Source organism: Trachurus japonicus, chromosome 4 (assembly GCF_045865225.1).
Source record: "Trachurus japonicus isolate A0001 chromosome 4, Traja_1.0".
Classification (NCBI taxonomy): domain Eukaryota; kingdom Metazoa; phylum Chordata; class Actinopteri; order Carangiformes; family Carangidae; genus Trachurus; species Trachurus japonicus.
In genome coordinates this window covers 30,645,735-30,664,520 of record NC_140910.1, presented here as the reverse complement: position 1 = coordinate 30,664,520, position 18,786 = coordinate 30,645,735, and the positions used below count along the sequence as shown (strand labels likewise).

The 18,786-nt window shown below is 39.5% G+C and overlaps 1 protein-coding gene across 1 annotated transcript; it reads right to left on the bottom strand.

The window, feature by feature from the left end:
- Positions 1–5,395: 5,395 nt before the first annotated feature.
- On the bottom strand, positions 5,396–17,275 carry LOC146989176 (regulator of G protein signaling 5-like). Its single transcript, XM_085775173.1, has 5 exons — positions 17,026–17,275; positions 15,978–16,091; positions 14,095–14,156; positions 9,949–10,115; positions 5,396–7,620 (listed from the first exon to the last, which is right to left on the bottom strand). The coding sequence occupies exons 1-5, from the start codon at positions 17,067–17,069 to the stop codon at positions 7,456–7,458; spliced, it is 552 nt and encodes a 183-aa protein (XP_085631299.1). The 5' UTR covers positions 17,070–17,275; the 3' UTR covers positions 5,396–7,455.
- Between the last annotated feature and the right edge of the window lie 1,511 nt (positions 17,276–18,786).

Genomic DNA, 18,786 nt, shown 5'->3' with positions numbered 1-18,786 from the left:
GGTTAATTGGGTCAAAAGGGAAGGAAGGGAGGGAACAGATTCGTTCAAGGAATGAAGAAGAAGGAAGAATGAAGGAATTGGAAGGGAAGGGAAAAGGATTGTGGAAAGAAAGATGGAGGGAGGGTACAGATCAGGTCAACTGGATCAAAAGAGGAAGGAAGGAAGGATGGAGGAAGGATGGAGGGAAGGAACAGAGACAACAGGAGGGTTAAACGGACTTTATACGACTTTTACTGACAGGAGCTACTATGGTCACAGACAAACACGGGAGAGATACAAAAACACAAAAGGACAGATTAAAAGTGACAAAGTAATTAAACTGAAATGGAAGTTGACAGACGCATCAACCTCCGATATTCATTAGCTGTCGAGTAAACAGCAGCTCATGCAGCGACGTCGATGCAGAGCGAGCGTCTTCTCTTGTTTCCTGCAGCCGAGTCCAAATCAAAGACAGACGAACCGACCGCTGAACTAATACATGAGTGTTTTTAAACGCTCTGTATATGTCAGAGTCGCTGCAGTAAAACTACACTGACATATGGAAACAGACAGAGGAAGGGTGTCATCGGTCTGTGGTCATGTGCGGGGTTCAGCCCGGTTAACCCGAACCAGATGGCGAGGAGGGAAGTGGTTCTGACCCACAAAACACACAACACAGTCAAAATAAGCAGCAGTAAAAGTCACACACACAGAAATTAGCTTCTGTACCATTTTCAGATCACATCCACATTTGGTATGAAATCTTTTCACAACCTTTGACCTTTGACCTCCAAAACCGAGTGAATCCCAGCAGAGGTTTGGGGCCAAATTGGAACAAACCGTTACAGAGATATCATGTTCACGACGAGGCCACGACTGACTGAGCTGTGAGATCACCGTGACCTTTGACCTTTCTCCGTGATCTAACCACTTCATCGTCCATCGTCATCGTCCTGTGCAAAATGTAAAGAAGTTTCATCGAGGTGAGAAACTTGTAAATTCTTCTTTGTATCCTTCTGTTGTGAACTTTAAAGGGACAGTTCAACATTTAATCAACTTCTCCTCTCACCATAATCCCTCTATAGTCATATCAGTAGGGTCATCACCTTTAATTATCAGTGCATGTTGTTTTGAGATCGGCGGGGCAGAGACGTGAGCTGCTCAGTGAACACAATGGAGGTGAACGGTACAGGTCCCCTGTCCCTCATCAAACTCATCAAATTCACAATCCAACAACTCCACAACGCTCTGGTGGACAAGTTGTGACCTGCACATTCACCACGCTATGAGATAATCATGTATAATTATGTAACATTACGACACATGAAGCAAATACTCAAAACTATTGGTGCTTTTGAAATCCCTCCGCCCAGCAGCCGTGTCTGGAATGTAGTTCCGGCTGCGTTTACCTCTAAAACAACTTGTGTCGTTGTGGAGTTGTTGGATTGTGTATTTGATGAGGAAAACCAAGAAATCCCATGAGCCTCTGTAGCATAGCTCTGAGCGGCTCACGTCTCTGCCCCACCGATCTCAAAACAACATGCACCGACAATTAAAGCTGGGAAAATACATCAGTATAGTCTCTGGATTCCACACACACACACATGAATACAATGTGATGTTGTTACATTTAATAGGCCGCTGTGTGGACTGAGAGCCGGTGGGCAGAGCTGTCAGCCTCAGACATCACCGGGGAAATGTCAGAATATTCTGTTCTCTCACATGAAGACAGATTTGATGTTTTCTGTCTCTGTGTGGATGAAAAGCCCCGAGGCTCTGAGAGCAGCTCCTGGTGTCAGAGACTCAGCTTTTAACGAGGAACTAAGTGGACAATCAGCTTCCTGTGTGTGTGCTCAGCCACACCCTCGGCCTTTAATGACACTCTGAGTGAACAAACACAATGCTGCTGTATAGTTTCATGTTTTAATGCATCAACAGATCTGCAGCTTGACGGTCTGATCTACCTGCTGCACGTCCACATTCAGACTAGACCACGTAGGATTTTCCAAAACATGCTGTCGGTTCCAGCTGTGCAACATGTAAATAAACTCCTGCAGATCATCTCCACATGTTCAGGTGTTGCTCATCTTCTTGTTGATGTTTGGAAAACCATTTTTTATACAACTTAATAAATAATTAGCTCATGATTTGAAACTATTCTTGTTGGATTCAAGCCGCCTTATGCACATTAATGGTCAAATTCTCTTCTTTGATTTATGCTCCTGTGTTTTTAAGTCTGGTCTGTGTGAAGCTAAATCTCTTACTTCACTCACCCAAAGGGATAGTTCAACATTTTGGCAAATTGGCCCATGGCCATAATCCCTATAGTCATAGCAGTAGGTTCGTTACCTTTAATTGTCAGTGCAAGCTATTTTTAGAACGGTGGAGCAGAGCCGCGAACTGCTCAGAGTTACACTACTCAATCAAACTCATCAAATACACAATACAACAACTCCACAACGCTCTGGTAGACAACTTGTGACCTGCACATTCACCACGCTATGAGATAATAACAGAAGGTTACCAGACAGAGTTGTTTTTGAGGTAAATGCAGAGACTGCTTGATGAAAAACTGTCCCTGAAGACAACGCGCATCAGCTGTTTTTGCATGAATTTACCTCTAAAACAACTCTGTCTGGTAACATTCTGTTATTATCTCATAGCGTGGTGAATGTGCAGGTCACAACTTGTCCACCAGAGCGTTTTGGAGTTGTTGGATTGTGTATTTGATGAGTTTGACGAGGGAAACCAAGAAATCCCATGAGCCTCCGTAGCGTAGCTCTGAGCAGCTCACGGCTCTGCTCTGCCGTTCTAAAAACAGCTTGCACCGACAATTAAAGGTAACAAACCTATACTCCTAAAACTATAGCGTTTATGGCAATGGGCCGTAGCAGCGTCGAGTTTAAGTCGGGAGAAGCGTTTGTCAGAAATGTCACTAACCTCCTCCGGGGACTGAAAGCATCTCGACCCTCTGCGTCTATTTCTAGGAAGTGCGTTGTTAATGGATGCGAGTCTCTGACAGTGTTTGTGTTGGCAGCCACTTCCTCAGCTGCATCTGTTTCCACTCTGTTCCTCACTCATCACCCATGTGCTGCCCTTAGTTTTTCTCTTTTTTTTTCTCCTTAATGCTCTTCACATGCATCTTTTTTGTTCTTTGAACCTATTCGTCAGAGCAGGAAATTGAATAAGGAGCAGGTTTATAAACTAATCTTGTTTCTTTGGGATTTTTGGAGTGTTTTTTTCTTGTGTCCATTTCTATCGGAGACAAACCGATCTCCAGATGTGTCCTACTGTCGCTCACTCAGAGGTTGACAGAGGTTCAGTCTTAAGCCTTTAACATATTTGGACGAGCACCAGACGTAAACCTACGGATCTTAAAATTTAATGATCTTGTGGACTATAAAACTGCTCAAATTATGTATGAAGTAAATAATAATCTGCTTCCAGATGGTGTCCATAGGATGTTTCAGACTCGAACCAGTAGATATTAACTAAGAGGGACTTATGTGTATACAAAAGCAAAAGTACGAACAAATGTGAAACAAAGATGTATATCAATTACAGGAGTCAATCAATGGAATAAACTAGAATTAGAAATCAAACTGTGCAACAAACTTAACTGATTCAAAAAGTTATTCAAAAATAATATTATTAATAAATATAAAACTGATTTATAAATACCAGTGTGCTTATAAACTGCTGTATGTAGAATATGCAGGGGTTTTATTTATTTTTTTGTTGTTCTGTAAAAAAATTAAAAATGAGTGAACGAAAAATGTTAATTTAAGAAGGGTAGGCAAAATAAGCTGATGCTTCAGCCTACACCTTTTCGGTCAAAGTGAATTGTATTGCTTGTTGTGTTTTTGTTCTGATTTGTTTTGTTTTGTTTAGTATTTATATCTTTATATTTGTCCATTGTATTTGTTTTTATAAGACTGAAATAAACACACTAAACACTAAACTAAATGTTGACTGAGAGTCAGTGAAGGATCCTTTAATGGTTTGTTGAGCTGCTTCCAGTGTGGCGACGACGTGAATGGTCCAGTCAAACAACACTGGCAATAAACTGATAGAAAATATAACTAATTAAAGCAGAAGTAAGCGATCCGGTCGTTTTGGCTAATGCTGCGTTCCAGGCAGGCTTTTGAAACCGTAAATTACAGCTTCAAGTCACGACTTACGACTTTGTAGCGTTCCAGGCAACCCACTCGTGTTTTTCCGACCTGTTTTACCGGTGAAAAGTCACTATAACGGCCACTCGTAACTTCTGACCCGTGAACTCGTACCAGATCGAACTGGTACGACTTCACAGGTCGGAAAAACACGAGTTACGGGCTGCCTTGGCTGCACACACAGCCCTGCATGCCGTTCTCTCTCCTCATTGGATAAAAACTGTAGGATAGGAGAAATGTTTTCTCCTCAGCTCAGAGCAGAGCAGAGGGACGGAGAGACCCGTGTTTCAGTCCAAACACTCTATGTAAGTGATTGCTGTCGGAAGATATAACTATTTAAGACTTATATTAACACAAATATATCACTTACTTCTGCTTTAACTAGATTATTATCATTGTCATTGTTGTATCATGTTATTTTGTACAAACCTAGGCCTTAAAGGGAAAGTATTTTCTGTTATAATTTCACCACTTCTTTAAAGTATCTGTGCTCACACAGCTATACAGCGTCGTCATGGAGACACATCGTGACTCAAAAATCACCATGGGTATACTTAATCAGTGACTGTATACAGAAGCAGTTCAGCTGATGTGCATGGTTTAAAACTTTCCCACGAGCCACTGGGTTTCACTTCGCTTGTAGTCGGGACTTTTTGCTTTACAATAAACTGATTTTATTTCACATTATGCAATATAATTTGTGTTTTTTATGTTTGTTTGTTTTTTATTACAGAGTGGTTTCAACTGTAGCATGATTTACTAAAAATATGATTTGCTGCAGCTCAGAGTAAAATAACTTTCACTTTCAAAGCAGCTTTGCCAAATAAGGATGAACATCAGCAGCATCAGCATGTTGCTAACCACAAAGCTAAAGACCTTTAGCCAGTGAGATTGATTAGCAGATTATTTCTCTAAGTAATTAGTTATGAACAACAACAAAAAAAAGGGACAAGATTTGAAATATTTAAATTTTCAGCTGCTGCATTGATCCATGTTTTTGCTTCGTTTGAACACAATATGAAGTTTATATCTAATGGAGAAAAAACAACAAAAAAAACAAAACAAAGTGACAATTGAAAGTCAGATGTTTTTTGTTTTCTCTTTTTATAACAGAGAAGGGACTCGGAGCTGAGTCCTTTACCAGCTCTCCATTCAAAAGAATTAAAGAATAACTTATAGGCACAGTTTACTTGTAAATAGTTGATATTTACACGTAAAAATAAATACATCTTCAGGAAATCGTATGCATATATATATTTTTTATGTGGTTAACTCCAAAACATACATGCAAGGCTACATGGAATAATGCATACTCAGCACTGCTAAAGCCCTTATTGATTATTGATTGATTGATTGACTGACTGTCTGGGTTGTAGGTTCAGACACCAGACTGGCCAATCTGTGTCAGAGCAAACCCTTGGATTAGAAGATAATGTTTTTTTTTTTTTCTTAAACAATCAATATAACCCAATTGATATGTTGAGAAACATGTCACCTCTTGACCTCCTCACCTTTCATATCAGATTTTTCCAGCTATTGATTATTGGCGAATCATGATGAGAACAATAAGGACTTAGAAAATGCTGAATATCTAGATAGTATTACTGTTTGGGTTGAAACACACATATGCTTTTGTGTAAATGTAAAAAAAAAAAAAGCATTAAAGAGTAAATATAATCACTTCATGGCTGCTACATTAAAACTAAACGTATATATTTTTAAAACACTTAAACATTGCACACCCATCTCCAACTCCACTGTCACATCAGCCTGTGTCTCAGCTATAAGTAAAATACCAGTGTCTGGATACAGTTGTTTTTTCTTTAGTATTAGGAGATAATAAGTCGTGAAGTGTTAACCTGGTAATAACAAGAAAAGTACATTTAATATTGAACTTATCAAGTGTGAGTATTTTTGCAGTGTTGCTACGTCCTTAACTCTGATCTTTAAACTTTTAAAGTATTGTCAATGTGTGTCGTGCTCAAAACCAACCTGTAAGTTCAGTTTCCCATGTATTCCCAATCAGTTTTATTTTTTGTTTTTTTTTAAGGAATAACTGTGGTACTGTATAATCACAAGGGAAAAAAACCTTTCTTTGTATAAAAGCTTCAGCTCTGTTCACCCTCTGTTTCTCAGATTCCCTCCTACTTGAGTTTCCCATCTTAGCAACTTGCAGTGAAGTGGTCGCCAGCCAAGGAGCCTCGACCACCGAGCCAACTAGTCAGCACTGTTCTCACAGGACGCCTCGCAACCAGAACGGCTGGGTCGCTTTTTTCATTTTTTTGGGTGAAAATCCAAAAATTGCCGTCCATGTGTGTGAGAGAAGAGACCAAAAAAGAAAAGAAAAAGGGAAGAGTTACGTCATCTTTAGCAATGAAATGTTAAATTATGGGTTCATTTTGTTTAACATGATACAATATTTGGTTCAAAAGGATCTGTTCATTTAAAAAAAAACAAAAAAACAGCCGACTGTGTTTCATAACTTCCTGAGAAAAATCACAAAGCACGATTCGTCATATTTTTAATTTGGTTCATTTTTGGTTGACTTGACCGGTAAACAAACATTCCACCATCTGTTTCAGTTTCACTTTAAGGCACCGTCGTTTCTCAGGTGTAGGTGAGCTGGGTGAAAAGTCAAAATGTTGCGCTACATTAAGGCTCGTCGTAAATGTTCCTGCTGTTTTCTTTCTGATTTGAATTTGTCCAGATCGTTTGTTGAAGGTGAAGACAACATGACGATGTCTGAGTTACTCATAACCAGTATAAGTTCCTGTCTGATCTGTTAAAGCCACAACAGCTTGATGCACACAGTCTGGGGGATGATGTCATCAATACTTTGCAAGTTAAGGAACTAATTAGTTGGATTAGTCATTGATTTAATTGACTTAATTCAAGGTTTGAGTGTGGTGCGTCAACTTTTTGTGAAGTTTCAGATTGTTAATTCTTGTCTGACTGACGGTCTTCACTTTGATAGAAGTTCACGAACGTGTGTGTGTGTGTGTGTGTTTGATGGGGAGGTGGGGCTTTTTCAAAAGGCAGTCGTTCCCTTTTTTTTGCAATTTTTCTTTTTCAAATCAATTTTTCTGCCCTCTTTTTTTTTTTTTGGGGGGCCTTTTGTAAAATAAAGATCTTCGGTTCTCGAGCTCTCATACACAATCGTTTATTTATTAGAAATATTAGAATTTTAAAAAATTAGTAGTCGTTTCCGAATATTGTCATGAAGACTAACTGCGGTTTGAAACCTCCCCACCAACCCCCCCATCAACCCTCCCCGACCCCCCAAGCAGCTCCTCAGATTTGCTGCTTAGTTGACCAGCAGCTCCTGGTACTGCTCGGAGCGCAGGAAGCGGCCGAAGGAGTCCTTCTCCATCAGGGCGTAGATCCTCTTCTGGGCCAGGTCGAAGGTCACGGGGGACAGCTCGACCAGGTTCCTCAGGGTCACGTCCTTGGTGGCGTGGTCAATGTTCACCTGGGTGGGGAAGAGGAAGATGAAGAGGAAGATTATGTATTTTGTCTGCTGTTTGAATTGAGTTTATGTTAGTTTGTGTATGTATGGACTTCACTATTCAGATTTAGCTTTCTAATCATTAAATGTATTATTTGTATGTTGACAGGCAGCTAAATCATTTTATTCTCTTTTAGGCTGACTTTTAACATCAGTCCAGGGACAACAGATGTAAAATAGCCTTTTGGATAATTCTGGCATGTTTACATTTGTTTAAGTGTTTTTATTAAAGCAGTACATAAGAACTTTCAATTTTGGTTGAGTTTGTCGGCGTCAGTGGCCCAAAGCGGTAGTGTTTTGCCTGAAGGAAGACTGGTGCATGGAAATTAACAGAAGACTTCCGAACTAAGTTTCTGTTTCCAGCGGATCATTTCTCAGTAAACACACATACACAATCCGACGGAAAGGTGCCGCATTGCCTGCTCCCTCCTCGTCGTGACTCGCGAAAGTAAAAGTGAAACTTAAGTGAGAGCCGGGTGAAGGCGATACAGACCATAATGATACAGACCCCCTCAGGCCATGACAGAGGTGTCATTCAACCTGTTATAAGTCCATGTACAGTACCATCACAAAAGTTATGAAAATATCATATGAAGGTTGAAAAGTTCCTTAGTGTTGGTTGTGCATTGTCCCTGATTTCTAAACCTTTAAGTGATGGGTCATCAGCATCTAATTTTAGTAATGATTGTTCTGTTTAGTCTGACAGTACAACAGTCAGCATCACATCCTGCAAACCAGACGACCGAGTCTTCCAAGGAAAGGACAAAGATGTTTACAGCTGACTGATAACAACTGAATGCAAATTCTGATGTGAATTACATTGAGGGGAAAGAGCTTTACTTGTTTACTTCAATGGAAAAGTAGTTAGCCGAAAGAAAACAAGCAGGAGCGACAAAATCCACCGTCCTTCCAGAGAATTCAACTATTTTCTGACTCTTAATAAAAATGAGGTCAATAATAGAAAACAAGGACTCACATCCAGTAAACATCTGTTAATGCTAACGTTAGCCGTGAGGCAAACTGAGAAATACCTCCTTGTATTCCCACGGCTACCAGTGCATCCAGTCTCTGTGTGTAAGTGTTTGTACTTTGTTCATTACAATAAACCGACGGCGTCAGGCTGCATTTAACCGCTGCAGCAGCCGTAGAGTACGAGTCACTCTGGAGATGCGAGATAAGCGTTTGCAGGTGGCAGCGAACATTACATAACTGTTTATTTACCGTACAAACATTCATCAGTCATTTCATCCCACGCCTCATCCCAGGCAAGAGAGAGAGAGAGAGGGAATGACTGCATTTCCAGTAAATGTTGCACTGTTTCTTCGCTTCGTAACAAGACAAGTCAAGGAGATGTAGATGTGTGTGTGTGTGTGTGTGTTTCTGGTGTATGTTCTCATGCCTGTGCTGTTCACTGGCGTGCAGAGTCCTGGTGTGTAATCTCATCTGTTTACACTCAAGCACGTCTGTGTTTCAACGAGTAGATAAAGACTCTTAACAGTTTCCACCAGGTTTGTCTCCAACGCTTAGGCTTTTTTTTTTTTTTTTTTTTTAAACACTTTAAAGTTCACTTCATCAGCGCACTATCAAGACATAATTACGGATTGAGCATGTACAAGTCTATATTTAGAAACAGATTTGATCTCGACTGATTGAAATAAAGTCCTAGTGCTGGTTAAATCAATGACTTGTAACTTGTTCCAGGGAGAATGAAAGCTCTCTGCCAAACCAACATTGTAAATTTAGAGCCTCCGACCCGGTGTCCCAGCAACAAATCTACACGTCGTAACATCATATATGATAATTAACGTAATCCACCGCTCCATGGATTGATTTCTTGCCAGTTCGTTGAAAACAAATGCACATGGAGGAGAGGAGGGTTAGTGAAACAGAGGAAAAGAGACGGGACTTACATAGCTCCCATAGTTACACAACGTTACTGCTTTCTTGCATGAATTTCCCTCTAAAACAACTCTGTCTGGTAACGTTGTGTTATTATCTCATAGCATGGTGAATGTGCAGGTCACAACTTGTCCACCAGAGCGTTGTGGAGTTGTTGGATTGTGTATTTGATGAGTTTGATGAGGGAAACCAAGAAATCCCATGAGCCTCTGTAGCGTAGCTCTGAGCAGCTCACGGCTCTGCTCCGCCGTTCTAAAAATAGCTTGCACCAACAATTAAAGGTAACAAACCTACTGCTATGACTATAGGGATTATGGCAATGGGCCAATTTGCCAAAATGTTGAACTATCCTTTTAAAGAAAGAGGAGGTTGGAGGTTTGAGGTGTTGCTGACCTCTTTGGGTCCCTCAGACTGGATGAAGTCCTCATAGATCTTCTTGGCCTTGGCGGCCATCTTGACGGGGTTCTTGGTCTTCTTGAAGTCCTCGCAGGCCATCCAGAACTCGACGTTCTCGTCGCTGAACTCGGACTGCAGGAAGCTGCGGAAAGCAGACAGACCATCTGTCGGAGAGAGAGAGGGAGATAGAGGGAGGCGAGGCGGGGTGGGGGATAAAGAGATGAACAGAACAGATAGAGGGATGAATAGATAATTAGAAGATGGTGAGTCACCTCTCCATTTGAGTCGCAATGACAGTTTTCATTTTGCTTTAAATGCGGCTAACGAGAAAAACCTCAATTAGCGTCAGACCATCTGTCTGCCTCTCTAAATGAACTGCTTCCATCCAACTGTTGTGATCATCCAGCGGAAGGTTTCTGAGCAGAGGCAGCACTTCAGCGTGTGTCACAAACAAGAGTGTTTTTCATTTATACTCTGTGTAATAAAAGATGAAATGATAAGAAATCTCCTCTGCTCTCACACTAAATGTCAAACATCACGTTGAGTGTTGTGGCTCTTTTCATAACAGACCTGTCGTGTTTGAACAAAGCCATTTGCGGAACATTTACGACGCGCCGCGAATGCCAACAAGAAGACATTACTTTAAACACATTCACGTCTAAAAGCCTTTTATTAGCTGATTTACAGAAGCGAACCGAAGGAAAAGAACAATTAACATTATAAAACGGTGACGATACACAGTGGTCTGTCTGTGGTGTAAATGCAGAAAAGTGCAATGAGGTAAAGAAATGTGTTGTCAGTGTGTAGCTGCAGTAACGTCATTAAAGAGCTCATATTTTATACAGTGACATTGTTTTTTGATAATAAAAGCAGCTCTAGGTTCTATATTAATACTGTATATATTAAAGTCTAAAGGTAGATGTTTGTGTTAAAGCTCCATACAGTATAAATGTAGATGTCCATGTGTAGTGTGATTATAAAGCAGCTCTAGGTTCTATATTAATACTGTGAAAGTATCAAAGCCTCAGTCCACAGAGAAATGCACACAGCCTGTATTCAGAAACTGAGCCTTAAAACCAGCCGTCAGGACTTCCTGTCACTTTGTGATGTCACAACCAAGCCCCGCCCCCTCACAACCTGGACCGAATCATCCATCTAACAACTTGCAGGATTTGGTTTCTCTGAGTGTTTTATTCTTAAAATTAAAATCTGCTCTTTTTTGTATTGGATCACTCAGAAAAAAAAAAAACAGTCAGCCAATCAGAAGAGAGGCTCACAGCCTGATTGGCTGACACCGACCTGTTGTTACTACAAGTCCAGAGAGAAGTGAAGTCATCTTTTTTGTTCTTGAAACTACAAACATATCATCGTTTGGGATCAACAAGTGAAAGAAAACACAGGAACAAGTTTGAATACGGGACCTTTAACACAACAGTGATTATAGAAATGAAAAAATACGACAAAATTTAATCGAACAAAAAACAAAACAAAAAAACATCCTTTTGGAAAATGTCAAAAAATGGAAAGAAAAAGTAAAAACATCCAAATGTAGCTGTATAAACACCCACTCATTGTAATTTAACACAATAGCAGTGAAAAGGTCCCATTGTCTGACTGAGCATGTGCTGCTCATGATAAGCTCTCTGCTCTGGCCGCTGGCTCTTTTATCTGGCATCTAAATGGCTGCTTTAGTTCAGAATAGCACCGAGTCGCAATCAAGCTGCTGTTTTTTTTTTTTTTTTTTTCGAAGACCTTCAGTGCAAGGACACACAAAAAACAGAGAAGCACGCACCCATGCACTCACGCACACCCGTTAATGACAAGCTGTTTGTGTATTGGGGCTGCAGCAGAGCGTCCACATCATCAGGGTTCGACCAAAACTTCACATCGGTTTAAATTGTTTTGTTTCATTTTAATTAGCTGCGATGATGATAAACACTGAAAAATTCCTTTAATTAAAACCTGCACTGACATCCAATTTAATATGAAATTAATTTATATTTACCACCAGTGCAGAGGATGGAGCACAGAGCCGTGCGTTATGGGTTTTTCTTGTTGTTGCATAATACATAACACTACCATGCATTATGCAACTTAGTGACAAGTGGAAAGTGGAAAGGAAAGTGGAGGTGGAGCTCTTCATCTGACAGGTAATAAGTCAATGTCCCATGGGAATTAACAAGGAAGAAGAACAAGAAGAAGTCATAAAGAATAATGCTAATGCAAAATTACATGTAGATAAATCAATGCCGTAGCAGCAGTTTGCAGCAGCCGCACCATGAATAAATAAATCAACATCGACGGGATCGTTTAGTTTTCTTTCCCCTCCCCTGGAGATGTTACCATAACACACATAACCTCTATAATCTGACACACACACACACACGCAGGCATGAGGAGCAGCATACATCTCCATGTGCCGCCACCCACTGAGTCTCTGCTCAACATGCAGTGCTAACGTTTTGGTTTTGTGCCGACGACAAAGTAAACGACTCGTTAGCAGGAAGAGTTTACGTGTTCTGCACTCAACGCCGTTAACCATTAGCGTTAATCATGAGTCCTGCTGGTTGTCAGCTCTGTGTGTATGTGTGTATGTGTGTGTGTGTGTGTGTGTGTGTGTCAGTGTGTGTGTGTGTGTGTGCACTTTGTCAAGTAAACAGTGGTTCACACTGTGTTAATGTAGTGTCACCTGATCTCCTGCTGCAGATGGAGGAGAAAAGAAACAGGCCACAAAAACACGACGAGTGAAGTTTAGTTACAGAAGAAGACAGAATATATTTTTTTTACATGCACTAATAAATATTATACTAGGTTTACTGTATAATTTAAAGGGATAGTTCAACATTTTGGCAAATTGGCCAATTGCCATAATCCCTATAATCTTAGCAGTAGGTTTGTTACCTTTAATTGTCGGTGCAAGCTATTTTTAGAATGGTGGAGCAGAGCCGCGAGCTGCGGAGGCTCATGGGATTTCTTGGTTTCCCTCATCAAACTCATCAAATACACAATCCAACAACTCAACAACAAAACGCTCTGGTCGACAAGTTGTGACCTGCATATTCACCACGCTATGAGATAATAACAGAACGTTACGAGACAGAGTTGTTTTAGAGGGAAATTCAGAGACTGATTGATGAAAAACTGTCCCTGAAGGCAACATGCATCAGCGGTTTTGCATGAATTTCCCTCTAAAACAACTCTGTCTGGTAACGTTCTGTTATTATCTCATAGCGTGGTGAATGTGCAGGTCACAACTTGTCCACCAGAGCATTTTGGAGTTGTTGGATTGTGTATTTGATGAGTTTGATGAGGGAAACCAAGAAATCCCATAATGAGCCTCCGTAGCGTAGCTCTGAGCAGCTCGCGGCTCTGCTCCGCCGTTCTAAAAATAGCTTGCACTGACAATTAAAGGTAACGAACCTACTGCTATGACTATAGGGATTATGGCAATGGGCCAATTTGCCAAAATGTTGAACTATCCCTTTAATCAACTCATCATTTTAGTGGTATAGATAATATATTAAGAACCTAACACTCAGTGGAAACTGTGCCCTGTCGGTGCTGTACCTGTGTAAACAGTCAGTCAGTGTTTCCCCTCCAGCTGTTGCATAACCAACGTCTGAAACAATAATAATGACGATGCTTCTCTGTTTCATTACAACAACGCAGCAGACAGAGCTCGGAGTGCAGAGTGATTTGGTCGTGTTTATAAAGGTTGTTGTTGCCTATTTTGGGGATTTTTTAACAAGGAGGCTCAACCTCAGTCACGGGGAAACAACTGAGTCTCTATCAGTCTGTCTATTTTTAAAAGAGCTGCTGAGGTGAAGGGAGAAGATATTCAGCTGCATGATACGTGTTAGGATGTTTATTTTAAAACACGACAGGTGGCTCAAGAATGCATGATTGATGCATAAAGTAAAGTAGAAACTACATTCAACCTGAAAACCCCGTGATGTTGAACTTTTATAGGTCGTCTCAGGACTCGAGACAGTTTTTAGTTGCGTAACAGTGAAGGTCAGGCAGGTGCATTATCATTTATGCTGGGATAATCAATGTAAATCAATGTAAATTCACAGTACATGGTATACACATGTGTGTGTGTGTCTGTGTGTCTGTGTGTGTGTGAGAGTGAGGTAGACGTACAGTTGTTGCTCAGGACTCGGTCCAGACCCTCGCGCCACTGAGCCGCCTCCTCAGGAGCCGGCCTGTGATCGACAAAATACAACACGTTTCATTCACACACACATGGTTTACTTTTCATTTTGGATAAAAAAAACCTTTACATTTCACTCGGTTTGGGAGCAGCGTGGGGTTTTGGCTGTGACAAGACTGTGTGTTATTTATATCCACTGTCTTTGAATGGGTCAGATTGTATTTGTGGCTCTGGTCCTTGTTTTTCTAACGTATTGTCATGTTTTATTTTGTCTAAAAATGCCTTTTGTTTGCTTGTCCAGGGATTCCAGATGCAGATGAGCTGTCTGCTACCTCTGGTGTGACTTAAAGTTGTGCAAAAGTCTGCAACAAGTAAACAATAAACTAAACTATATTAGCTCCGAAGCTCCAGTTCTCTCTCTATTTCTTGGAAAGGGTTTAAAACAAACACTGCAAAAAAAATCAAAATCTTTCCAAGAATATTTGTCTCATTTCTTGTCAAAACGAATCTCTTTCCACTTAAAATAAGACTCATCATCTAAAAATTAACTTGTTTTTAGATCATTTCCACTTGTTTCAAACACATTTTCACTTGAAAATTTTTTTGTGCTTGTAATAAGAAAGAAAAACTTGCTCCACTATCAGATTTTTCTACTTACTTCAAGTGAAAATATGCTTGAAATAAGTTAAAAACAAGCTACTTTTTTATGTATAACTATGTATGTATATGTATAAATATACATATTTTAGGTATAGGGATATTTGATTTGACTAGAAATAAGACAAATATTCTTGGTAAGATGTAGAGTTTTTGCAGTGAAGCTGTTGATGTAAAACCTCCCTCCCTCAGACCATAAATGGGTCTTTTATTTCTAATTTACAATCCACAACTTTCTTTTATCATTAACAAACATTGGTCGGAGCCGAGGTTGGACGAAGCGATCGTCGTCTACGTCACCGTCGCTGAAAAGCTTCAAACAAACGAAGCTATAAATATTCAGAAACACACACACACACACACACATGTGCTGTGTGTGATGTAGGATCGGAGGCTGAGCTGCCTGTCTCCCTGTTTGATCTCGGCTTCTGGAAAACGTCCACTGAGAATAAAGAGCTCAGTGCATCTGGGGATGTGGATGTGTCAGAGGCATCGTGGGAACACTGGGAGCAGACGGTGGATGATTTAAAGGAGGAGATAAGATTTCTTAAAAGTTTGTTAAAAGTTTTATGACGGAGGAGTTACGGCTCCTCTACTCCACAGCCTCCTGATAAGATCTGAACCTTATTCTGAACACATTTTTCAAGCTGATTCTTAGAATACACTGCAAAAACTCTAAATCTTTCCATGAATATTTGTCTTATTTCTTGTCAAAATGTCTCATTTCTAGTCAAAACTAAACTTGTTTCACTTAAAATAAGACTCATCACCTAAAAATGTACTTGTTTTTAGACCATTTTCACTTGTTTCTAACAATTTTTTAATTGAAATAAGTAGAACAATCTGCCAGTGAAAGCAAGTTCTTTGTGCTAGTAACAAGAAAGAAAAACTTGCTCCACTATCATATTTTTCTACTTATTTCAAGTGAAAATATGCTTGAAAGAAGTAAAGTAAAGTGTCTAAAAACAAGCTACTTTTTAATGTGATGGGTCTTATTTTAAGCAGAATGAGATTTGCTTTGACTAGAAATGACATTTTGACTAGAAATAAGACAAATATTCTTGGTAAGATTTAGAGTTTTTGCAGTGTTAAGAGGTTTAAACGAAGGTTAAACTGAGATATAAAGTCACACACCGTCCAACAAAAGCCAGAACAAATCAAACCAAGAGACTGATTCAGGTTAAAAAAACAAAAACAAACATTCAGCCTGACTCACTTCTGCAGCTTCTCCGGCTTCTTCTCGGTCTTCTCCGGGTAGGGGATGATGAGGTCGATCGCATTTTCTGGCTTCTGCAGCAAAACTCCCAACTTCAACTTGATCTCCTTGGCCCTGGAAACAAGGAGAGCAGAGGAAGAGGGAGGAAAACATAAGCTTAATGTGATGACACTCAGGTTGAATTCATCAGCTCATTAGACGGCAAACTGCATTAGAAAATATGAAATTATTGTTGTTTTTTTCCAGCTCATCCAGTTACGTGAGCTGAGCACCGTGTTAAAATGTTGCATTAGATGTTTTTGTGTTAACAAAACCTTTAAAATCTTATCTTTTCTTGATTTTTGAACCAAATTTAAAACAACAAAAAACTTTAAATATTGTTGTTGTGCCTAGAAACTTTTCTGACTCAGGTTTGAGCAACTCAAGCAACTTTATAATACTTTTGAGAATCAACTATTGTAAAATAAAACATCCAAGTTCACATAAAAATCTACTTTAACACATGAAACATTGTCATTGAGGTTTAAAAAAGGATTTCCAAACATCTTTACTGCAAAAACTCAAAATCCTTTCAAGAATATTTGTCTTATTTCTAAGACTCATCACATTAAAAAGCAACTAGTCTTTAGACACTTTTTACTTCTTTCAAGCATATTTTCACTTGAAATAAGTAGAAAAATCTGACAGTGGAGCAAGTTTTTCGTTCTTATTACTAGAACAAAAAACTTGCTTTCACTGGCAGATTTTTCTACTTATTTCAAATGAAAATTAGTTTGAAACAAATGAAAATGATCTAAAAACAAGTTCATTTTTAGGTGATGAGTCTTATTCTAAGTGGAAAGAGTTTAGTTTTGACTAGAAATGAGACATTTTTACAAGAAATAAGACAAATATTGCAGTTTTTGCAGTTTACAATTTGTGTTTTGATCTTAAAAAGGTTTGAAATATGCAGTATATGTAAAGTTTTTCCGAGGCAGAGTAAAGCAGCAGCAGCAGCAGCGTTGAGCCGTGACAGGACAGACAGGTGCAGCGGTGATGCAGGTCTCACCTTTCCAGGCAGGTTTGGGGTAAAGCTGCTAATCCTTTACACATTTTCCCGGCTGCAGTTCCTCAGATAAAGAGTCAAGTTCCTTGGTAATAAAAAAAAGCGTGAGTGAGTGTCTCTCGGTTCCTGCTGCTCTTAGGGGTTTTTTGTTGCTGTCTGACTCTGGCTTTCAGCACATGGGGAGTTTTTATAGAGACAACCCTCTGGGCTCGGGGCCAGCAGCTCAGCCAATCAGACTGGAATGTGTGGAGCCGCTCGGAGGAAGGGCGGGTTTTCTTCACCGTGCATGCAGCTCTTTTCGCTCCGCTTTGAGGTTTCAATTAACCCGGGCAGATCCAGGACCAGCGTGCAGGAGGGAGTGAGGGAGGGAGGGGGGGACAGGATGCAAACATGAGCCTGCAGATCACAGCAACAGCTTTTCTTATATTTAACCTTCTTTGACCGACAATCAGACGTCAAGTTTGTGCACTGCAAAAACTCAAAATCTTACCAAGAATGTTTGTCTTATTTCTAGTCAAAATGTCATTTTTAGTCAAAACAAATTTAATTATACTTAAAATAAGACTCATCACATTTAAAAAGTAGCTTGTTTTCAAGCATATTTTCACTTGAAATAAGTAGAAGAAAATCTGATTGTGGATCAAGTTTTTCTTTCTAATTACAAGCACAAAACACTTGCTTTGACTGGCAGATTTTTCTACTTATTTCAATTGAAAATTTGTTTGAAACAAGGAAAACTGTCTAAAAACAAGTTCATTTTTAGGTGATGAGTCTTATTTTAAGTGGAAAGAGATTAGTTTTGACTAAAATAGAGACAGTTTGACAAGAAACAATACAAATATTCTTGGTAAGATTTTGAGTTTTTGCAGTGTGTTTTTCAGAATCAGAATCAGCTTCATGTTGCTGCACACAAGGAGTCTGACTCTGGTTTAACGTTACTGTTTATACTTATGCACAAAAAGACGGACAGAACAAGGCAGCAACTAAACAATGACTTAAAGAATAATACAGTGTTCAATGGCTGGACTGTACTGTACAATGGTAAGTAGTTCAAATAAACAATGAGGTAGGGCCATGAAATAAATATGAATATGTAGCATTAAAGCAGAAGTATTCACGCGCATCCCTTGGCTGCACACACAGAGAGGACCGCCCCTTTATGCCGTTCTCTCTCCTCATTGGATAAAGGTTGTAGGATACAAGGAAAGTTTTCTCCTCGGCTTACAGCAGAGCAGAGTGACTGACAGACCCGTGTTTCAGACCAAACACTCTATATAAGTGATTGCTGTCGGAAGATAGAACTATTTAAGACTTATATTAGCCGCTTACTTCTGCTTTAATTATGAGTACATTGTATATGTTACATATACTGTATATATCTACAGTGTCATGCAAATGTCTGTTAATGTGAACAGTTAAACAAACGGAAGATGAAATGATCTCCATAAGGCATAAAGTTACAGATGACACATTCCCTTTACATTTAACATATACATATATATTCATTTTCATCTTTTCCATTTTCAAAATGACAGAAAAGGAAAAGTTAGTATAGATATAGCCACCCCTTTGGAAACTCACAGCGTGTAAATGGTAAATATCTTGTCTGATACCTTGGTCAGTTCGCTGAGAGCTCAAGTCTCCTGGGTTTCCTGTTCTTTTGCAGCTGCTCCTTTGTTTACATTTTTCACTCTGAAAATGTAGAAAACTAAAATAACACACTGATATTGATAAAATATTGCTGTTTGATGTTTAACAGTGACA